The 22,285-nt window shown below is 60.7% G+C and overlaps 3 protein-coding genes across 6 annotated transcripts in view; all 3 read right to left on the bottom strand.

The window, feature by feature from the left end:
• Window positions 1-36: 36 nt before the first annotated feature.
• STUB1 (STIP1 homology and U-box containing protein 1) lies at window positions 37-4,068 on the bottom strand. Its single transcript, XM_034065267.1, has 7 exons — window positions 3,824-4,068; window positions 3,064-3,262; window positions 2,789-2,954; window positions 2,528-2,618; window positions 1,559-1,615; window positions 1,264-1,380; window positions 37-924 (listed from the first exon to the last, which is right to left on the bottom strand). The coding sequence occupies exons 1-7, from the start codon at window positions 4,010-4,012 to the stop codon at window positions 799-801; spliced, it is 945 nt and encodes a 314-aa protein (XP_033921158.1). The 5' UTR covers window positions 4,013-4,068; the 3' UTR covers window positions 37-798.
• A 1,271-nt stretch (window positions 4,069-5,339) lies between these two features.
• RHBDL1 (rhomboid like 1) lies at window positions 5,340-10,047 on the bottom strand. 2 transcript variants are annotated; one of them, XM_034065262.1, is made up of 8 exons: window positions 9,967-10,047; window positions 7,950-8,108; window positions 7,545-7,769; window positions 6,980-7,128; window positions 6,779-6,891; window positions 6,462-6,562; window positions 6,073-6,133; window positions 5,340-5,622 (listed from the first exon to the last, which is right to left on the bottom strand). In XM_034065262.1, exons 1-8 carry the CDS (start codon window positions 10,003-10,005, stop codon window positions 5,351-5,353), a joined length of 1,119 nt encoding a protein of 372 aa, XP_033921153.1. In that variant the 5' UTR covers window positions 10,006-10,047; the 3' UTR covers window positions 5,340-5,350. The 2 variants fall into 2 exon arrangements, with proteins under 2 accessions (XP_033921153.1, XP_033921154.1); XM_034065263.1 differs by having other exon boundaries at window positions 5,351-5,622; window positions 7,977-8,108; window positions 9,967-10,020.
• A 2,038-nt stretch (window positions 10,048-12,085) lies between these two features.
• The window catches only part of LOC101881532 (mitochondrial Rho GTPase 2), a 47,864-nt gene continuing 37,664 nt past the window's right edge, over window positions 12,086-22,285 (bottom strand). For all 3 annotated transcript variants that reach the window (XM_031050212.2, XM_034065260.1, XM_034065261.1), the window contains 15 exons: window positions 21,598-21,651; window positions 21,178-21,230; window positions 20,573-20,681; window positions 19,537-19,638; window positions 19,074-19,172; window positions 18,516-18,624; window positions 18,125-18,245; window positions 17,223-17,307; window positions 16,201-16,346; window positions 16,013-16,113; window positions 15,809-15,939; window positions 15,344-15,424; window positions 15,085-15,207; window positions 14,781-14,983; window positions 12,086-13,510 (listed from right to left, as the gene is read on the bottom strand). In XM_031050212.2, coding sequence (XP_030906072.2) covers window positions 13,393-13,510; window positions 14,781-14,983; window positions 15,085-15,207; window positions 15,344-15,424; window positions 15,809-15,939; window positions 16,013-16,113; window positions 16,201-16,346; window positions 17,223-17,307; window positions 18,125-18,245; window positions 18,516-18,624; window positions 19,074-19,172; window positions 19,537-19,638; window positions 20,573-20,681; window positions 21,178-21,230; window positions 21,598-21,651 — 1,635 coding nt within the window. In that variant the 3' untranslated portion in view covers window positions 12,086-13,392. The remainder of the gene's footprint in view (window positions 13,511-14,780; window positions 14,984-15,084; window positions 15,208-15,343; window positions 15,425-15,808; window positions 15,940-16,012; window positions 16,114-16,200; window positions 16,347-17,222; window positions 17,308-18,124; window positions 18,246-18,515; window positions 18,625-19,073; window positions 19,173-19,536; window positions 19,639-20,572; window positions 20,682-21,177; window positions 21,231-21,597; window positions 21,652-22,285) is intronic.

Below are 22,285 nucleotides of genomic sequence, written 5' to 3'. Positions count from 1 at the left end.
GGCTCTCCCTGCCTGTCTGCCATGAACCACTCCAGCTTTGGATTTTCCACATTTATTGCTGAAGTAATTTTATTTTCATATATGTGTTTCTGAAGTTGCCCCTTCCAGAGGTGCTCGGAAGCCCGGCAGCCACCCGAACACCCGGAGCCTGGGTCGGGTGCAGGTCTGGTGGGATTCTGGTCTTTGTCAAAGGGACTTCAGTAGAAGGAAGAATAATTTTTTAACTCGGGTGGTTGTCTGCAGGGAACCACGGTCCCAGCGGGCTGAGGGGACACATGAGCCAGCCCCATCCAGCCCGAGGGGTCTTGTTTCCCAGGAAAAGCCAAGGCAAATCCCTTGCCACTCTCACAAGTGGCTGTTTCCAGGGAAGAGCAGGACTCAACCCTGGCCAGGCAGGAGAAGGAAACAACTATGTACATGGGGAGGAAGGGGGCCAAACCAACAGCAGGTGCTCACCCCGGCAGGCTCCTCACAGCACCTCCCTGGAGCAGGATGGGATCTTTGGGGATTGTCAGCTGCCGGAGCTGAGGGGGACGCTGCTCTCTGGGCGATGAAGATGATGGTGAGACCTTCCAGGCCGCTGCGATGAGCCAGCCTTCTCCATAGTCAACAAAAGCTGGTGGAGAGGGGAGCCTGGGGAACCTTCGCTCCCAGCCAGCCGCTGCGGCTCCTCAGGAAGGGGAGGTGGTGACAGTGTGCCCTCACCCAGCCACCGCCAGGCCTCTGGGTACCCAGAGTGGAGGGGGAAGAGCCAGAGAGCAAGTTAAGGCCTGGTGCCAGGCACGGGACCACGGCCCCTCAGTAATCCTCCACCCAGCCGTTCTCCGAGATGAAGGCGTCGATCACCTCCTTCATGGCGAGGTTGGGGATCAGCTGGTCCTGGGTCAGGGGACTCCTTGTCACCGGATCGAAGTGCCCCACGCGCTGCAGGGAGGACACCTCCGTGTGAACAGGTTACTCCACGTGCTCAGCCCTGGGGCATCCAGCAGAGCATGCCGGGGGAGGAAGGAAGGGGACAGAGGCACCATCCCCTCCCACAGTGCCATCCAGAGCAGGGCCAAGGCCCTGCCAACAGCCACCTCCGCTTTGGGCAGGGCCTGCTGCTTTCCTGCGTGTCCCAACACCTCCCCAAGGAGCTGCCCAGGCAGGCACCCGCGACCAAGCCCAAGGAAGCTTCTGAGCCCTTGGCTGGGCAGGCAGCTACCTTCAAGCCCAGGCAGGACAGGACCTGGGGAGCCCCCAGTTCTCCCAGCCCAGCAGTACCTGGAGATGCTCCTCGATGTCCTTCCTGTCGTAGGTGATGCCGCTGGGTGTGATGCACGGCTCCCGCATCAGCTCAAAACTGATCTTGCCGCACAGGTAGTCAGGGATGTCTCGCTTCTGGAGAGAAGCAGAGCTGGGTCAGGAGGGGCTGGGGGAGACCAGCGTCAAAGAGAGGGCTGGGAGGTAGTGCTGGATCAGAGCAAGGAGCAGGGAATGTGGCAGAGGTGGGAGCACAGACTGCAGCAGGTTTATGGCGAGCAGCTCCAGCTGGGAGCGCAGGCCGCGGCACGCTCACCTTCCTCTTCTCATCCACTTGAGAGAAGAGCTCGTCCATGTCTGCCAGGTATTTGTCCTGAAAGAGAAGGCCTTGAGGAGAAGGGGACCCTGGTGTATGGGGGTCCCCAGAGGACAGCCCCGAGGCCTCCCACCCATGGGTGCTGTGGCAGGTCCTGGTGGCCCCTCTGCCTTCACAGCCCCAGCCAGGCTGAACTGCAGAGCAGGAGTGATCCAGCTTAAAAATAACTTTCCAGGAGGGGCTATTTTTATCCCAGGATTAGTGCCCGGCGCCAGTCTGGCACCCAGACCCACATGTGGCTGAGAGCCCTGGGACATCAACAGGAGAATAACAGGAGCAGCAGCTGAAGGAGTACAAACAGGCAGGGCTGGGACCTGAGGTGACAGAGCAGGGGCAGTATCACATGGGGATGCAAAAGCCCTGCACCAGCAGCTCCAACCACACAGTAAAGGCTGAGAGGCCATGCTCTGCCCCTGGGTCTCCTGACTTTGGCCTGCACAGCCCTGCAGCTTCCTTGACCACAGCATGAGGATGAGGCAAGGACATCATAGAATTACGGAATGGTTTTGGTTGGAAGGCACCTTAAAGCCCATTCAGTTCCAACCCCCTGCCATGGGCAGGGACACCTTCCACCAGACCAGGTTGCTCCCAGCCCCATCCAACCTGGCCTTGAACACTGCCAGGGATGGGGCAGCCATGGCTTTTCTGGGCACCCTGTGCCAGCGCCTCAGCACCCTCACAGGGAAGAGCTTCTGCCTAAGATCTAACCTGAACTTCCCCTGTTTTAGTTTGAACCTGTTACCCCTTGTCCTGTCACTACAGTCCCTGATGAAGAGTCCCTCTCCAGCATCCTTATATATATACCCTTCAGATACTGGAAGGCTGCTCTGAGGTCTCCATGCAGCCTCTCCTCCAGGCTGTCCCCCAGCTTATCTCAGCCCCCACAAGCAGCCCCACCACCACACTCACATGTTTGGCCTCGATGCTGGCCAGCTGAACGCGGCTCCGGCTCTCGTCGGCGTTCTCTTCCTGCTGAGTCTTCCTGCACTCAGCCAGCTCCCTAGGACAGAGCAGGGACATCAGGACAGGATGGAAGACACCACCACTCCCTTCCCTGCTGCTGCCCCAGCGGCAGGGCTCTGGGTGCCTCAAGGAAGGAGGAGGCACCACACACAATGTGCTTTGCGGCACTAAAAAGACTTTTCTGGGTGCTGCTCCTTGGCACCTTACCTCTCCTTCTCCGCCATGATCAGCTTGGTCAGGTAGGAATGCAGCTCGTTCTCCTGGTTGATCCGCTTCTCCTCGATGCTGTTCCAACGCTTCTTCTTGGCGATGCGCAGTGCACTGGGGATGTCATCCCCAAAATTCAGCCGCTGCTCCTTGGCGAGGTTGTAGGCTGGGGGCAGAATGAGCACCTCAGAGCCAGCATCTGGCTTCCCCCTTGCCATGCCTGGCCGCCTCCTGGTGCAGGGCACAGTGGGTGCTCTGGCAGCGTTCCTGCTCACCTCGCTGCAGGTTGGCGATGGCCTCGTCATAGTTTTCCATCTCCATCTGGCACTGGCCCAGGAAGAAGTGAGCCTTCACCGACTGTCCGTCGAGCTCCAGGGCTCGCTTGCAGTCTGCCAGCGCCTTGTCGTGCTGCTGCATCTTCAGGTAGCAGAGGGCTCGGTTCGTGTAGTACACAGCCACCAAGGGGTTTCGGTTCTGCAAAGAGACGCTTGTGTCATGGCCAGGGATGGCAACTGCTGGCACGGGTGAGATGTGGTGACAACAGTGACAGCAGGGTGACTCGATGAGCCGGCTGCGCAACACTGTCACTGTGGTGACCAGCCTGCACCCTGGAGGGAGCTGCTGAGATGGATGTAGGACAACCCGGGGCCAGTCCCCATAGGGCAGCCCTGTGGGGGGTCACGCCGCTGGCCCCATGCCCGGCCTGGGAGCACCCCGGGGGGCAGCCTGATGATGGGGGGCTACCGTGGGGACCAGTTCAGAGCGTGGCACGGGGCAGGCCGGGGTACTCAGGCGCAAGGATGGGGCCGGAGCCAGGCCCAGGGCGGGGCTGTCTCAGCCAGGCCTGGGGGGCGCAGTTCATGCCAAGGGGAAGGCTGGGACGGGGCCAGGCAGGGGATCAAGGCCCGGGGGCGGATCCAGGCCAGGGCAGGTCCCGCCCCGGGGGTACCCAGGCCTAGCTCGGAGGTATCCCGGGGCCGGAGGGGACCCGTCCCGGGCTGTCCCGTCCCCGGTGGGGGTGCCGCAGACACTTACGATGGCGCGGCCGTAGCAGGCGGCGGCCTCGGGGTACTTGCGTCCTCCGAAGAGCCGGTTCCCCTGCTCCTTGTGCTCCTGCGCGCTGTGGCTCTTCTCGGGGCTGCCGCCGCCCCCCGCGCCCCCCGCGCCCGGCCCCGCCGCCCCGGGCCCCGCCGCGCAGCCCTCCCGCTCCTCCTTCCCCTTCATGGCACCGCCCGGCCCGGCCCGATGGGGCCGGCGGCTGAGACAGCTCCGGCCGCGCACTGCGACAGCCGCCGCGCCGCTTCCGGGGGCGGGGCCTGCGGGGGGCGGGGCCTCTGCGGGGGTCAGGGCCACGGGAGAGGGCGGGGCGCGACAGGCGAAGGGGCGGGGCCAGTATGAGGATGGGCGGGGCCAAGGGAAGGGGCGTGGCCAACGGAGGAGGCGGGTGGGGGTGAGCTTTGGCGGCTGGACTGTGGGGCTGGATGCGGGTTATGGGGCGCTGGGCGGTGAACGGGGCTATGGGGTGCGGGGCTGGATGGGGGGCGTGAAGGGAAGCGGGGGGAGGGGGCCTACAAAGGCTGTGTGGCGCAGATGGGGGGTGTAGAGAATGGGGAGGTGTTGGCTGCTTGGGGCTGGGTGCTTATGGTAGGGGGTGTCAGTGCCCAGCCATGGCTGCAGCGCCCCGTCTGCCCCCGCCGCTTCCCAGGTCCTCCAGCTACAATTCCCACACTGAATCCACCAGGGATGGGGACGCACCCCGGCCCTCCCCCCTCCTTCTTCAAATACGCACCCCGACAGTGTGCAAAATATTTATTTATACTCCAAAAAGGTTGGGAAAGGGGGAATTGGGAACTGGGAATTGGGAACTGGGAACTGGGAATTGGGAACTGGGAATTGGGAACTGGGGGGTGCGGGGTCGGAGCGGGCCCCCCCCCCCGAGACCCCATCCCGGGGCGAGCCCCTGCCACGGGGAGGGCGGTGGCAGCGAAGCGGGGGGGTGGGGGGGGGCACTACTGAAACGAGTTGTGCCGGTCTCAGCCCATTCGCCTCCGGCTGCGCCCCTCCCCTCCCCCCCCCCCCCCCCCCCCCCCCCCCCCCCCCCCCCCCCCCCCGTTATTCTGTTTTTTCTCTTATTTATAGTTATTTTGGCATAGAAAAATAAATGGCTCCTATTTTGGCACCAGTCCTTGGTGTGAAAGTGCAGGTCCTGTGGGGCAAGCTCAGCCCCCCCTCCCCCGGAAAGGGGGTGCAGGAGCAAGCGGGTGTCTCCACTGCTCAGCTCCATCCCTGGGGGCACATCAGAGCCCTGCGGGCACCCGGGGAGGGGCGATGCCGGGGCAGGGCTGGAGCATCGTTGGGGTGAGGGGGGGCACAGCCGATGGGGGGTCCATGGGGTACGTTATGGGGTGGACACAGCCCGCGGTGGGGGGGGCATCGCGCTCGCTAGCACCGAGGGGCAGGCGGGCAGGGGGTGGCCTGTCCCCATGACACGCGTGTGACCCCCCCCCCTTCATCCTCCTGTGGGCTTTTGGGGAGCAACAGAAAGGGGCTGGGGGGGGGACGTTATGGCGGGGGGGGGATCTGTGCCCCCAGAAGGTCGTAGGCAAAGATGTTCCAGAAGACGGCGAAGAGGAGGAAGGTGCCGTAGGAGAGCAGCAGCACCCACCAGCCGCACTGCTCCCGCAGGCTCTCCTCGTAGCTGCGCAGGATCGTCAGGCCCATGCTGATGCCCACGATGGCCCCGGCCAAGTGCGCCATGAAGCTGGGCTGCGGCCCCGCGGCAGGCAGCGGCGGCGAGAACCGGAGCCACACGGCACGGCCCACCTCGGAGCTCACTGCGGGTGGAGGTCAGCGCGCCCCGGCACGCACTGCCTGCCCCACACTGCACCCTCCGACCCACACTGCACCCTCCGACCCACACTGCACCCTCTGACCCACACTGCACCCTCTGACCCACACTGATTCCCCTGCCCCACACTGCATCCCCTGCCCCACACTGCATCCCATGACCCACTGCACCCTCTGACCCACACTGCATCCCCTGCCCCATGCACCCTCTGACCCACACTGAATCTCCTGCCCACACTGCACCCTCTGCCACACACTGCATCCCCTGCCCCACACTGCACCCTCTGACCCACAGTGCACCTTCTGACCCACACTGCACCCTTCACCCCACACTGTATCCCCCTGCCCCACACTTCACCCTCCACCCCACACTGCCCAACCCAGCCAATACTACATCCCCTCATGCCACATTGCCCACCCTGGCCCCTGGTACTCACTGCACACCAGCGCCAACACCATCCGCAGTAGCTTGTAGGGGCAGCGCATCCCAGCCCAGTTCTGTGGATGGATGGATGGATGGATGGATGGATGGATGGATGGATGGATGGATGGATGGACAGGCGGACTATGGGACAGTGTGCCCTAACAGAGTTGTGCTCTGGCCCCATGGATCCCCCCCAGCATCCCCTCTTCTCTTGGCCGCACTCATCCCAAGATGACACCCACGTGATGGTGCCCGCCTTGTGATGCCACCCCAAGGCGTCATCCACCCAACCATGTCACCCACCCTGCAATGACACCCAATGCCACCCACCCATGCCATCCCCCCCTCCCAGGTCATCCCACCCCACTGCCTCCCACCACCCAGTGCCCCCCACTGCCTGACCATGACGACGTTGGCGAGGTGTGCTGAGCAGAGTGCGTAGACCCCCCCTGAGCCCCCGACCAGCGGCGCCCGCATGTCCGTAATGGAGACGGTGAGGGAGCCTGTGGGCACAGCAGGGCTCAGCGCAGGGCCTCCCCCACGCCATTAATTAATCATGTCCACGTTAATCAATCAGGGGCTGTGATGCCTCCCTGGGGCACACGATGCTGCTGGTACCCAGCAGTCAGGAGCCAAGCCCCACATCCCCATCAGGGGGCATCTCCCTGATGATGGCGACCAATGGGGACAGTCCTGTCCCCCCAGCCCCACACACCCACCTGCCAGGACCCCGGCCAGATAGAGGAAGCTGATGCGCAGGATGCCGTGCACCATCTCCAGGGGTACCCCAATCATCAGCTGCAGGAGTGCGTTGAACCCCAGCTGCTCCAGCCTGCGTGGGCAGCACAGGAGGGGACACCTCAGCCCATGGGTGTACCCCCAGACCTGTTGTTGTGTCCACCCCAGCAGCAGGGACCTACCCCACGTGCATGAACATGTAGGTGAGGAAGCGCCAGGCACGCGCGCGGTGCCCTGGGTGGTAGACCAGGGGGCTCTTCATGTACTCGGGGTGGTAGGTCTGCAGCACCCACTTGTTCAGCCGGGCCCCGTAGCAGAGGAACACGATGATCTGCACCAAAGCCCACAGCCACCATCAGACACACCGCTGAGACCACCACCCTCATCGTTTCTCTGTCCTGGTGTCATCCATGCCCTCTGCCCTGGGTCTGAGCCCTGTCTGGTCACCTAGGACGTAACAACTGGCATCACCCATCCCTTCCATGCCAGATCTGAGCCCCCTGCGGGCACTGACACATCACAGCTGGGGTCATCCATCCTTTCCACCCTTGGTCTGATCCCCCCATGGCCGTCAAGACATCACAGCTGGGGTTACCCATCTCCTCTCCTCCAGATCTCATCCCCCATGGCCACTAGGACATCATAATTGGAGTCATCTATGCCTTCCATGCCAGATCTGATCCCCCCATGGCTACTGGCACATCACAACCAGGGTCACCCATCCTGCACACCCAAGGGCAGCTGTACCTGTGTGAGGGTGACGGCTGCCATGAAGATTGGGGGGGGGCAGGCGCGGTGCTGGTAGAAGTACCAGCGCTGGTCCATCTCGCAGGGCAGGATCTCGTAGGCCACGTAGCGCACGAAGCGCTTGTAGAAGCCGAGGCCGGTCTCGTCCAGCAGCACGTCGCGGGGCAGCGCACGCTGCCCGTTGGCGATGGCGCGTTTGAAGCTGCTCGAGCGCTTGCTGCTCATCTGCAGGGACAGCCCAGCCCCTGCCCATGGCCGCCCCGTGCTGCAGCCCAGCCTGGGCAACCCCCATCACTGCACCGTGTCAGGGGAGCCCCTGGGGAACACCGGCACCCGCCACCCCATCCCCAGGGACACAGGGAGGTGCCCGGTGCCCAAACCATCCCAGCGCCCCCCAGCACTGACCAGGTCTACCAGCTCCTGATAGCAGACCTGCCCCTCGTCGTTGCCCTGCGCCAGGGCCACCAGCATGTCCAGCTTGGCAGGGTCCAGGGGCAGCTCATGGCTGTGCACGAGGCTGGCGAACGTCTCCACCCCGATGAAGCCGGTGTTTTCAGGGTCGAGCTGCGGGGCACGGCACGAGGCATCACCAGGATGCAGCTCCCTCATTGCCCAGGGAGACCACCCAGTGCCTCTCACCCTGGCCTCAAGCCTGGAGGTGTCATGTGCTGCTTCACAACACCACCAGCCCCTGCCTCTCTAGCAGGAGGCTACAGCCTGTACCCAGCATGGTGCGGGTGCCATGCGGGTGCCCCGGTGCCCTGCCGGCGTCCCCATCACCATCCCCATCTCCCCATGGCACAGCCAATACTCTCCCACTCAGTTATTTCTTGCCGCCAGCAGCCTGACAGCCAGGAAGCCACGATGCTAAACACACGCGCAGCCCTGGCACCAGCCTCCTCCTCATCCTGCACACAACACATCAGGCACCCTGTGCCGGGGCACCCTGAGCCCTCCAGGCACCATGCACCATTGATACCCAGCACCATCGAGCATCTAGTGTGGTCCCACTTGTGGGGTGGCACAAGTAGGATGGAGATGGGGAGAAAGGCACCTATGGCTGGGGGTGGACCACCTGCACCCCCCAGCATCACCCTGAAATGAGTGTTGGGTTTCAACCTTTCTCCTGTAAGGAATGAAATGCAGGCGAGGAAACTCATCCTCATGGGATGGGCAGGACCGTACTTCCATCCCGGTGTGCAGACCATCCCTTCCAGGCAGGGAACAGCCAAAGCCTCTTTCCCAAGGCTGGCATGGCTACCTGAAGCCTTGCTGAGGTCGGTGTGGGATGCAGGGTGGGATGCAGGGTGCAGGGTGGGATGCAGGGTGCAGGGTGGGACGCAGGGTGCAGTCTGTGGGATGCAGGATGTGGGGTAAAAGCAACACATCCTCAGAGCACCCCAAGGTGCTGGGGTGCAGGAGCTCCCTGGTGCCACCCATCCCACATGCCCCCCTTGCCGCCCCACAGGAGTCACGTGCATGTGTCACACCGGGACCTGGCACATGCTTTCCCAATGCTCTGGCACACACTGAGCTCGATGGTCCCCTGAGCCCAAGCAGCAGCCAGGAAACCCCTCTCTGCTTTTGGGGTGCATCTCCCCCCACTGCCTCCCTGCAGCTGCCCTGCAGCCCCCCCCAGCCCTTCCCAGCTCTCCCAATTCCCACTCTCTGCTCGGAAGATGCTGCCCATCCCTGAGTGGCTCAGAGGCACCCAGAGTCCTCATGGTGAAACTGGGGTGACACGGGGGTGCACCCCAGCTCCTGGGCTGGGGAACAAGACCAAGGTCATGGAGCCAGTTGGGGGCGAGGGGGGCCGTTAATATTAGTGACTCCCAGTGAATTCCGTCCCCATCCCCAGGGCAGAGCAGCCGGTTCGGCCTAGGGCCGGCGAGGAGGGAGGGACGAGGTGGCCAAGCACAAGGGGGGACGCTCGGGGCACTGGGTGCCAGCGGCGGAGGAGCCGATTCCCCCATCCCAGCGGAGCCCAGCGAGGCGTCAACGCTCCACGGCCTGATCCTGCAATCAGGTCACGGGGCTGGATGCGGCCCCCCTAGCCCAACCGAGGCGGGGCACAGCTCCACGACAGCCCCGGGCCCGATCCTGCGCCCGGCGCCGGCGCTCGGCACACGGCGGGGTTGGGGGGACCCAGCACCTCTCGTCCTTGAGGGAGGACCCGGCGGGACCCAGCCACAAGTGAGCTGAGTTGCGCGGTCTCAGGGGGAGGGGGTCCGGTCTCAGGGCAGGGCCGGGGGCACCGGGGGATGTTCAGCGGGAGCGGGAGCCGCCCTGGGCGGGCAGCGCTGCCCGATGCCTGCCGGAGCCTTGGTCAGCGCTGCCCGGTGCGGGCGAGCGTCCTCCCACCGGCAGCGGAGCCCGGCGCCCCCCGCCTGCGAGTGGAGCCCGGCGCTCCCCCCCCGCTCACCTGCTCCTGGATGAGCTGCAGCAGGGAGCTCCTGTCCATGCACCCGGCGGGTGTCGGGCTCCGCCGCTCCCCCGCGCCCGGGGCCGGCGAACCGGGCAGGGGAGCGGCGCGGGCGGCGGGGGCTCCGGGGGGGGCTGCTCTCCCCGCCAGCCCCGCGTTGCGGCGGGCCCGGGAGCGGGCGGCAGCGGCGGCGCCGGGAGCCGCCAGTGGCAGCGGGGCGGCGGCGGCGGCGGGGGCGGGAGCGGAACCGAGCGGAGCCGCCCCCCCCGCAGCGCGCGGCGCAGCGCCCCCCCCACAACTGCCCCCCCCCCACCGCCGGGAACCGGGACCCGCCCCGCGGCCCTCCCGGAAAGGAGCAGGGAGGGAAGGAGGGATCCCGGCACTCGCAGCCGGTGCCTGCATCCCGGTAGGGTATTCGCATCCCTGTAGGGTACCCGCATCCCGGTAGGGTATTCGCATCCCGGTAGGGTACCCACATCCCTGTAAGGGTACCCGCATCCCGGTAGGGTATCTGCATCCCGGTAGGGTATTCGCATCCCGTTAGGGTACCCACATCCCAGTAGGGTACCCACATCCCGGTAGGGTACTCGCATCCCGGTAGGGTACCCACATCCCGGTAGGGTACTCGCATCCCTGTAGGGTACCCGCATCCTGGTAGGGTATCCACATCCCGGTAGGGTATCCACATCCCAGTAGGGTACCTGCATCCCGGTAGGGTACCCACATCCCAGTAGGGTACCCGCATCCCGGTAGGGTTCCCACATCCCAGTAGGGTACCTGCATCCCAGTAGGGTTCCCACATCCCGGTAGGGTATCCACATATCAGTAGGGTACCGGCATCCCGGGAGGGTACCCACATCCCGGTAAGGTACCCACATCTCAGTAGGGTACCCGCATCCCGGTAGGGTACCCGCATCCTGATAGGTTACCCACATCCTTGTAGGGTAGCTGCATCCCGGTAGGGTATCCACATCCTGGTAGCGTACTCACATCCCGGTAGGGTATCCGCATCCCTGTAGGGTACTCACATCCCAGTAGGGTACCCACATCCCTGGAAGGTACCCACATCCCGGTAGGGTACCCACATCCCGGTAGGGTACCCACATTCTGGTAGGGTACCCACATCCCGGTAGGGTTCCCACATCCCTGTAGGGTACGCACATCCTGGTAGGTTACCCACATCCCAGTAGGGTACTCACATCCCGGTAGGGTACCCACATCCCAGTCCCGGAACCTACATTCCAGTAATGGTTTCCACATCTCAGTACAGCACTTGTATCCCGGTATGGTGCCTATATCCCAGTACAGTATTCACATCTCAGTATAGTACCGACATCCCAGTATGGTTATTACATCCCAGTATAGGTACTTGCATCCCACCACTTGTATGTACATCCCAGTACAGTCCCACATCCTGGTAAATACCTGCATCCCAGAATGGGTACCCACATCCTGGTATAGTACCTGTATCTTGGTACATGTTTCTGCATCCCAGTACAGCACCTGCATCCTGCTACAAGAATATGCATCCTAGTATGGTGCCTGGCACCTGCATCCCAGTACAGGTACCAGTATTCCAGCATGGGTACCACCATCCCAGTACAGGTATCACCTGTAGGCTGCAGCTCATCCCCACTGCAAGTGGGGAGCTCAGTACCTCATAGCCCTGCAGGCCATGGGGCCACCCTGTGCAGGCAGGAATGCCAGGCAGGGGGTCAGTTCCCAGGCTCCTTCCTCAGGGACCATGCACACAGACCCAGCACACTGGCACTATTAATAACTCACCACGGGCCTGCTGCTCCCGTGGGGCCCAGCCTGGTTTGGCCTCACCAGGGAGCACAACGTGTCCCATCCACCTTGGCATCTCCTACTCTGTCCTACATGGCAGTGCTGCTTCCCATCTTTGCACCGGCACTCCTGGATGCCCTGGCTCCCACCCCTGGGACACACACACATGGTCTTGTCTCCCATAGGGCCAGGCTTCAGTCTCCCTAAATCCCTGGAACTACTCCGAACAGGAGCAAACCCCCAAAGCACACCCCTCGGGGTGCCCTCACTCCCAGCCCGGATCCATCCATCTCCCCAGGACACACAGGACACACTGTGCAAGGAGAAGGTGTGTAAAAATTTATTCTGCTGTAGAGAACAAACCTAAAAGTGTGGCTTTGCCGGGCAGAGACTGGTGCTGGGAGCAGGGTCAGAGCACAGGGCATGGGCCTGGCCAACAGCCACACACAGAGAAGGGATACGGAAACCCCAGGCCAGCAACGAGAGCCCGATGGTAGAGCAGCTCCAACCGGCAGTGGGATGAAGACACCTGCCTCGCTGGCTCCAGGCTCCAACAAGGAGTTTCAACAGACAAAACAGCAAACAAGCAGCTCTGACAGTGACCTTGGTGCTGTCCCAGCAGCTGCTGGCAACAAAACCTGTCCTGAATGTGCTCACAGCACAGGAGCTGGGGTCAGGCAGGCAGGAGCTGACCCAGACTCCTTGCAGGAGGCCTGAAGCCCAGGGATGCTGAGAGAGCAGGGGCTGGCACAGGCTGGTCTTGCTCTTTGGGACATGGAGAAGGGGATGCTGTTGGATCCCGGCCCCAGATCTGCATTGAGCTGAAGTGACAGGATTAACACGGTTGAGGGCAGAGGACAGTGGAGAAAACAGATTCCAGTTGCACCAGGAGATGCAACACCCAGAGCCTTGTGCTTGGGGACAGCCACAGCGGGGCCAGCAGGATGAGTCCTGTGACTTGCCAGGCCCTCATGAAAAGCAAAGGGGACGGGAGCCTAGCACACTGCAGGGCTCAGAGTGGGTTTGTGCTGGAACAAGAGACAGGAGCCTGGGACAGATCCTGGAGCTCACTCCCTCCCCTTGCAGGAAGGGCTGCAGCCACAGCATCCTAACCCCGAAACACAGAGGTCTGCCTTTCCCAGGGCTGGCTGAGTGACACAGGGACCGGGGACAGAGGTGTGACCCCAGTGGCTGAAGCCACAAGCCCAATGGATAGCTGTGCTGCTGCTGGGAGTGCTGCCCCCCAGAATGAGTGCACCAGCCCAGCCCCCTGGGGAAGGGATGTGCCTGGCCCCACAGCCACTGAAACACTGACGTTTGAGCTTAAAAACATTAAAAAATATTAACAGAATAAAAGATGAGGCTGATCCCCCCAGTGTCAGCGACGCAGAGCCCCAGTGGAGCTGCCTGGCCCCAGCCTGACAGCTGGGCAGGGGCGGCGAGGACGGCAGGGTCAGGGTGGCCAGTGCTGGGGGATCGATCCTGCTGGTGCTGGGAGCTCTGGTTTCACTGGTCCTGCAATCCAGGCTGGGCAAAAAGGAGCATTTCCTACCAGGGACCAGCTTGAGGCAGGGCCCCTCAGGGCAGTGCTGGGGAGGGGGAGGCTGATGTCACAGCAGGATGGGCTGCAGGGGCCTCTCACTTGTTCTTGCTCAGCACCCGATAGAGTGTGAACCCCACCAGTGCTGTCACTGCGGCCCCCAGCGCCACCCGTAGCCAGAAGGATGCAGCTCCCAGCTCCACGGCATTCAAGTGACTGCAAGGAAAGAGAGGCTGGTGAGAAGGTGCACAGCAACACTGTCCAACAGCAAGATCCCCCACAGCCCATGCAGTGAGGTTGGGGTGTCCCAGGAAGGACAGTGACCACAGCCAGCTCCAGGCTGGGGACAGAGGCAGAAAGCACTGAGAGCCTCCCCTGCCCTGCATACTGGAGAACCCAGCATCATCATCAAGCCTCTGGTGGGACAGATGTGGCTCTATCCATCCTGGAACTAGCACAGCAACCCCTAATAATGGGTATGAGGTAGGAGCTGCCTTTCTAGGTCAAGCTGCTTTCCCAACTCCAAGTGCACACAGACCCAGGAGCAGATGCAGGCAGAGACCAACCGAAGGGCAGGGAGAGAAAAGGCTCCATCATGCCCAGTGTACACATTCCCCTCCTAAACATGTGCTGTCCAGCATCAACATGCTCCTCTCCGAGGAGGAAAGAGATATCCATTATTCATTCCCCACTAAATCGAGGGGGAAGAGCCAATCCCTGGCCCTCCATTACGCTGTTATTTATTTATACCACATACCCTAAGATATATTAAGAATATTTAAATTTTAATACTGCAGAAGGGGAAAAAAATAAAAAGTGTCAGTTCTAAAAATAAAGTTGTTTATTGAAAAGCAGCTGGAGGGAAAAGCACTCACTGGTAATCCCAGCCTGGCTCCCAAGGCACCCACGCACTCTCCCTGGGAGGGCTCTACCCACGGTGTTGAGCCGACCCTCAGCCCCCTCCTCTGCTCCTCGAGCAGGGTGATGCCACACACAGACTCCTTCCTCTTCCCAAATGTCCCTGGCCGTGTCCTGTCCTCTTATCCAGCCCCTTTCAGGTGCTGTTCCCTCCCAAAGGGAGGCTGTGTGAGCAGAGGTCTCACTTTGCTGACCTCGTTTTTCAGTCTGATCCACCTCATCGGGAGAAAATAGCTGCCACCCCCCTCTGTGGGCCTTGGCAAACCAGGCTGGCTGCTCCCCTTCAGCAGTTTCATCTCAGGCTTCAGAAAGAAAACCTCCCGTGGCAGGATCTATCTAATAAATCTGCCAGAGACACACACAAGGCTGAAGACAGCTGCCACCCACTCCAAGCAGGGAATAAAGTGCCCTTTTGGTTTTGACTACTTGTATGAGCAGATGACACCAGAAGCTTACAGAGAAACCAAACCCGAGGCATTGTGGCAGAGGCTGGGTTTGGATACAGCCCATCCTGGCCCCCCAAGCCCTGCTCCCCTCCAAGAGCACCCTCCATGGGAAGGATACTAACGGGAAGGTGGCGGCGGTGGCCAGCTTGGTGTACACAGCAGTGCTGGGTGGCCCCTGGCTGTGGCAGGAGAAGAGGAAAGGTGGTGGGAGGCAGTGCTTGTAGCAGAACTCAGCGGGGGAGAGGCCGGGCTGGTGACTTGCTTCTGGTAGGTCTGTCTTGGAGGCCACAAAGACACAGGGGATCTGGCTGTCCATGTAGTGTTGCTGCAGAGACAGGGAGAAGTGCCATCAAGGGGTAGGCCACCAAGCCTGGGAGATGTGGAGCTGCTACAGAGGCTGAAAACCCCCAGAGCCCCTGCACCCACCTTATAAATACTGGCACAGTAGCTGAAGGATCTGGGTTCGCTCAGGTCGTAGATGAAGCAGGCGACGTCACAGGCTGTGTCTGATGGCTTCAGGAATGTCGTGTCGGTGCCCACCTCATACAGCTGGAGTGGGAGGGAAAGGCCATGTGGCACAGCACCGTGTCACCAGGATGGGCCACTTCCAACACCAGCACCAGGTACTGTGCCAGTCCTGCTGTCAGACAGGCTCAGCAGCCCTTCCCTCCTCGCCCCGACTTACTATAAGGTACTTCTCCTGGCCGTTGACCTGCACTGTGTTGATGGCATACAGGGATGGCTCTCCTGGGTTCTCCCTCTGAGCCTGCCATGAAAACACCATCTCAGAGGGCCGGCAGCAAGAGCTTGAGGGAGGGAGAATATTTCACACTGCCCCAGGTCCCCGTGCTGTAACAGCCACTGGAAGGCCAGCCAGTGCCTGGCATGAGACAAGGGGCTATTTGTAATGCAGAGCAAGCCAGATATGGGAGGTGCGGCAGCCTGGGAAAGGCACAGCCCCTCCAGCCCCTGAGGACAAGCAGAGGGGATTGGCCCACTGCCAAAGTTAAGGATTCAAGAGCCACAGCAACCAGCATGGAGCAGGGTGTGAAGCCCTTTGCTGGGACCTGGCCATGGGCAGATTTAGCCAGCTCAAGGGCCTCAGGGCTCTCCACCGGGCCTCCCCTCTTAAGAGGGGAGCAGCACTCACCACCAGGCTCCTGCCGAGGAAGGCCTGCAGGAAGGCAGACTTGCCTGCTCCCCTGGCTCCCAGCACCTTGCAGAGGAAGACGTTTCTCTGGGTCTGGCCTTTCTCCAGGTCAATCCTCTTCTCCCGGGTCACTGGAAGGAGAAGAGTTTGGGTGAGTGAGAGGAGGCACTTGAGCCATGACAGGAGGGGAGGGCATGGCTGTACCCGTGAGGGCCTGTGTCTGGGAGTCCTGCTCCGAGAGGATGGGGTAGCCCAGGTAGCCCAGGCACGCCAGGCAGTGCCGCACGTCCAGGTAAGCCATGAGCCTGCAGAGATGGAGCACACCAGGAAGCCAACAGGATCAGCAAGGGCTAAGAGATGTGAGTACAGGCAGGGAGAGGGACTGAGCTTACGTCCACTGGCAGAGGAATCCATGCAGGGAAAGCAGGCCTTTATCAGTGGTGCATACCGTATTGTAGAGCTCAGGACCCCAGGGCATGCAGGGGAAGACGCTGAAGAAGTTCTGCAGCTCTGTGGGGGAGAGGGCTCCATCCTGATCCTGCAGAGACAAAGAGGAGTCAGCAGCTGAGGACGTGGCCCATGTAGAGCCAGAAGCTCTGTGCGGCCACACCAAGCACTGACAGGGTCCAGGGAGCATCACCAGGACACAAGCCACCTTGCTTGCTGTGCTGTGTAACAACACAGGGATGCTTCCAATAGCAGAAATTAATCCCACAGCCCTGAGATGCTGCTCCTGGCTTCCCCAGTGTCAGCCACCCCACAGCAGCCTGCACTGGTCCAGCCTGGTCCTGAACACTGCAGAGTAGCACCCAAGGCCTGTGTGTGGCCACCAGCACAGGATCTGCAGCACTGGGCACACTTGGATGTGCATCAGCTCAGTGCTCCAATTCCCCGTGGCCACAGAGCTGCTGTACCCCAGTGCACATCAACATCCAAGTAACTACTGTGTGCAGGTGCATGGCAGATCCAGCACATCCCCTTCTCCCTCTCTCCAAAGAGCCAGAGCATGGCACAGATCAGTTGCTTTCTCTCCCTCTCCAGCCTGGCACCCCCTCAATAGGGTTGGCAGCTGTGTGAATGCTCGTTCTTGGTCTGTGGCTGCAGTCCAGCAGCTCTGCCTGCTTCCCTGCCTCCCTTCATGCTGCAGCCAGGCACCAGTTTGTTAACTTGGACCCAGCCCCTGTAGGGCCAAACTTTACTGGCTGTCCTTTGGTCAAGGGTCACGATCACAGCTCCTTGTCATGCCATCAGACTTGCTCTGACCACTTCCTGCTCCCAAAGCCTGGGCAAGCAGCTTTGAAGGCAGTGCTGTGGCAGAGGGAAGCCCCTCAACTGGCAGGCCCTCAACTGGCCCCTCAACATGCAGGCCCAGCAGAGCACCCCCTCCCAGGCAGCTCCAGCACACTCTGCCCACCTTGTCGTGCTTCTCGAACAGCCGCTGCAGGAACTGGTAGCCCAAGTGGTTGAGCTCTGTGGAGCAGCCGGAGGGCAGCCGGAACCTGGTGGAGGAGACCGAAGTGACCCTCCATGAGCTCTGAACCAAGGGCACAGTGTGAGCAAGTCTGCAGCCAACCCAGAGTTCCCACTCCCTTCCTGCTCAAGACCAGTAGTTGTCTCCAGGCCTGGTGGCTCCTTGCCACAGCCCTTTGTTTTGGGAAGAAGCCCTCAAGGGTGCAGAGTGGCCTCTCCTCAGCACATCCCAAGCAGCCAGGGAGATGATGGAGCCTCACACCCAAGGCTTCAGCAGGGTACAGCACTCCCCCTGGGGTGCTTGCCACCAGCACGCACCCTGTTGCCTCCCTGCATAGCCTGCTGTCTGAGGAGAAGACAAGGCAGCTCACAAGACAAACCCTTTCATTACTGCTGGATCACCACCTCCAGAGTGGCAGGGAGCAGAGAAGAGGCAGCAGCTGCAGAATCAGCAGGGAGGGCCATGCTGACAGCTCACTGCTCCTGACAGAGCCATTCTGCCTCAGCTCAGGCAGAGACAGAGCAGCCTTCAAAAACCCCTTGCTAATGTGAAGTCAGGGATAGGCCTTCATTCCCCACCTCCCTGCCTGCCTACATCAGAGCCAGCAGCACAGCCAGCAGCTCCAAGGCCCATTATATTCACTGCCTACCCTATGCTGGTCAGCTCCTGCCCACAGGAGAAGATGGAGGAGCATGAACCTGATCATGAGCTATGGGAGCAGATTCAGCCTCAGCTGAGCAACACGTCAGGGTGTGGGCAGGAGCCAGCAAAGGAGCAGGGGAGCTGAAGCTGTGCCCCATGGGGGTGTCACACCCTGGCCACCCCACCCCAGACAGGATACGCACTGTGGGTACAGGTAGTCATCTGTCAGCTCCAGCTCGTCGTCGTACCCAAAGCGGCGGAGGATGGTCCACGTGGTCTCGTGCCGGCCCCTCTGAATGAAGAGCGTGTTGAGGAAGAGGAAGCCTGCAGGAGAGATCAGGTGGCTCAGACACAGCAGGGGCTCAGCCTCAGGGATCCACTCCTTGGGACCATGCTTTCCCTAGGAAAACAGGCTGCTGGACAGAGATTGCTCTAGTAGCCAGAGCAGGCTCCAACTTGCTTTGACAAGAGGGACTAACTAGGCTTGGAATGAAAGCTGGGAGGCTCAGACCAACGTCAGGGCCCCTCACAATGTGGTGAAGGGGGGGTCCCCATATCTTGCTGGGATGGGGCACAGAGCCCCTGTGCTGTTACCGTTCAAGGTCAGGCCGTTGTCCTGCACTCCGTCTGTGGTGTTCTTACACACAACCACTTTCACGTCCTCCAGGGCCTGGGGAGCCAGTGGGTTTCCAAAACAGGATTTCTGCCTCCCAGGAGAAAGAAGGTCATTGTCAGCAAAGCACTCAGACAGCCCAAGCCTCTGTCTCACCAGCATCCCTCTCCCCTGGCAAGGGAATGGGAGTTTCTAGGAGAGAAAATCTACCCAGACCAAGGATTCCTGCCTTGGACCTTTACCAAACCCCTGCTCTTCAGCACCCCAGTAATATATGACTCTCAACAGCTCCAGTGCCTCCTGCTCTTCCCACTGCAGAGCAAACTCAGCCCAAACTTAGTGAAGATGGAAGACCTGTGGATCCCCACATGGTCCAAGATGCACCTTAGGGCGCTTTAGCTACAGCTGCCCAACAGCAGAAGTACTGGATGCAAACAAGACAGCTGTGTCTGCCTTTCTGCCTGGTGTTGGATGGAAAGGGGACACTACAGCTTTCCATGAGGGGCTGGGGATCATCTCAGCTCTGCAGCCAGCCCTACCTGGAAGTAGTTGAGTTCGTCATCACTAAGGATCTGGTTGTTATCCTGGTCTGAGAGGTTGAAAATCCGTGTCAGTGCTCGTGCACACGCAGGTTTCAGCTGCAAGGGACCAACCATGGTGACAAAAACAAGGCAACACCATCAGCCTGGCTCTGCTTCCTGAAACCCCGTATGCAGAGGGGCTGCCTTCCTGTGCTGGCTGGGAGCACAGTCCAGCTATGCCAGTATCACAGCTTCAGGGGAAGTCTTCTCCTGGACCCTTCCCACCATGGCTAACATGGCCTGGAACACGATGGCCTCTCTCTGGCCTGGCCATGCTCAACTGAGCACAGGAGATGGGTGCCTTCCCCTTGGTTTAGCTGTGTTGACTGTGCTTTTGCTCCAGAGGCAAAAGCACAGCCCCAGACCAGGGCACTGTAATGGGAAGGAGATCCTCCAAGGGGCTGTGAGCAGACCTTCCTACCTGCTTCTCCTCCGGGTCATAGAGGGGGGCAGTGGGGTGCAGCACAGCTTTCTGGGCATAGTAGAAGAGCTCAGAAATGTTCTTGAGGTTCTTGGCAGAGCACTGGGGATTCAAAGGAAGAGACAGCCCTGTGAATGAGGGCAGGCAATGGCCTGGTGACACAGGGCAGAGGGAGGAGGACACAAGCTCACTGAACCAGACAGATTGTGAACCGAAGAACAGAGCAATGTCTGTTCACAAGAGGTAAACCTGCTTGTGCTCTGGCTTTGCTGTGCCTGTTCCACAGCCTCAGAGCAAACAGGGGCTGCTCATAGCTCCAACATCAGTTACAGCAAGAGCCAGAGTGGACAGACACTGACAGCTACCCCTGGCAAGGAAGACAAAGAACAGAATGCCTAAAGGACAGAATTCCTAAAGCACAGGCCTCAAGACAGGGACTTCTGCAGAGCAGGGTTAGCAGGGCAGATCACAGAATCCAACTGGTTTGGGTGGGAAAGGACCTTAAAGCTCCTCCAGTTCCAACCCCCTGCCACAAGCACGGACACCTTCCACCAGACCAGGTTGCTCCAAGCCCCATCCAACCTGGCCTTGAACACTGCCAGGGATGGGGCAGCCACAACTTCTCTGGGCACCCTGTGCCAGAGCCTCATCACCCTCACAGGGAAGAACTTCTGCCTAAGAGCTCATCTCAATCTCCCCTCTGTCAGGTTAAAGCCATTCCCCCTTGGCCTGTCCCTACAGGCCCTCGTCCAAAGCCCCTCTCCAGGTTTCTTGGAGCCCCTTTAGGCACTGGAGCTGCTCTAAGGTCTCCCCTTAAGGAGCCTTCTCTTGTCCAGGCTGAACAAGCCCAGCTCTCTCAGCCTGGCTCCAGAGCAGAGCTGCTCCAGCCCCTGCAGTATCTCTGTGGCCTCCTCTGAGCTCACCCCAACAGCTCCTGTATTGGAGGCCCCAGCATGGTCTCTACAAGCACAAACACTCCCTGACTCACACCAGATAAGTGCTGCTACCCCTCAGGGAGGCTCTGGAGTTCCCTCACCTCCACACAGGTCTCAATCTCTGAGAACTGGTTCATGATGGGCAGGATTACATCCATGGAGCTCCCCATCTGCAGGTCAGACTTGTTTCCCACCAAAATAATGGGGATCCTGGAGAAGAGATGGAATGTCAGACAGCATGAGTGAAGCCAGTGCTGCCCCAGTCACATGTGCTCGCGGGCAGCAGGCTGAGAGCAACCCCCCCCTCCTCTGCGAGGTCCAGAGCAGCTGGGAGCATCCATCTGGAGAACAGGCTGCCTGATCCTGCTTACGCTTTCACTGAGCAACAATATGCTCAGGAGCCTTTAATCGAGCACAGCAGCCTTCTGCCCAAGCAATCCACACACAGACTGAGGCATCTGTGCCTCCCTTTGCAGGTTCCTCTCCCTGCCTGGCTCAGAAGAGATCAAGGACGGGAAGGAACCATCTCCTGGAGCCCCCAGCTAGATCCATGAAGGACAAAAGTCCCCGTGTTATTCAGCTACAAGTGGTCATGTCACAAGCCACAGAGCTCGTCTCATCTCAGTAACCACAGAAGGGTGGTGGGCACCCTGCAGCCTCCGTAACCCCCCACATGTACACACACAGACCACACCAGACACGTTACCTGGCACCCTTTTCAGCTCCTCCATTCACCATGGGGATCCACTTTGTGCGAATCTGGAAGGTGAGCACAGGGAAAAGCCTGTCAGTGCAGCCCCAGCACATCTGTGCAGCCATCTGCTCCCAGCATTCCCCTGCACCAGCAGGATCAGCAGCCCCAGGGATGCTGGATGCCAGCAGAAGGATCCAGCAAGCCTTGTCCCACAGCACATGAGGGTAACAGCCAGTGTGGGAGCACACTTAGGCTGTACTCAGCCTGCCTCTGCTTGGAGTGGTCTCAAAACCTCAAACCCCCCCCCCCCAAGGCTGAGGGGCACCAACACCCACCCACAGCAAAAAGCCAGGGCAGGGTGCAAGGACCCAGCACTGGGCACCCCTTTCCCCCCGGTACTGCAGCTCAGCACTCTGGTGGGACCCCCCTTACCTTCTCAATCGTGGCCTCCTTGGTGACATCGTACACCACACAGACCACGTTGGCCTACAACAGAAGTAGCAGAGGGTGGTGAGCGAGGGTCATTGCAGCAGTGAGGCTGCCTGAGCCCACGGCACAGCCCTCGCACTGAGACCCAGAAACACTCACCCACCACCAACACAAGCTCTACAAGGGGGTGCTGGAGCACAGACCAGCTCTTCTGCTCCAGGAGACCCCTGAGCACATCTGCCTGCAGGCCTGAGCCCTGGTCCCCTGCTCCCGCCCCTCGGCGGATGAGCTGCTCCAGGGGCCGCTGTCCCCCTCCCCTCCTGACCCCATGCATGCAGTGCTGACCCCGGCTCTGTGTTTGAAGCAGACAGGAGGGATCACTGGCCCCTTCAGGAGAGAGTTCAGTGCTAATCCTGAGGACACACAAGGGTTTAGGCAGGATTTCCCAGAGCCGTTTTAAGCCTGTGTAAGGGAAACAAGACTCCTGTGCTCACCTCCCTGGCCATTCAGTCATCGAGAGGGAAATATTAAGTAGCTCTTGCTCTGCATGTGAGACATGCAGAAGAGAGGCAGTTTTATCATCCATAATCAAGAGGTTTTCCCCTCTGCAGAGCCAGGGTTAATCCCAGGGCAGGGAAGAACAGCTGGGCCCACCCCAGCCAGCCAAGGGGATTATTGCTCCATGGCTGCT

Source organism: Melopsittacus undulatus, chromosome 8, assembly GCF_012275295.1.
Source record: "Melopsittacus undulatus isolate bMelUnd1 chromosome 8, bMelUnd1.mat.Z, whole genome shotgun sequence".
Classification (NCBI taxonomy): domain Eukaryota; kingdom Metazoa; phylum Chordata; class Aves; order Psittaciformes; family Psittaculidae; genus Melopsittacus; species Melopsittacus undulatus.
The sequence above is the reverse complement of the archived record's forward strand: the minus strand, read 5'-3'. Positions and strand labels throughout refer to the sequence as shown.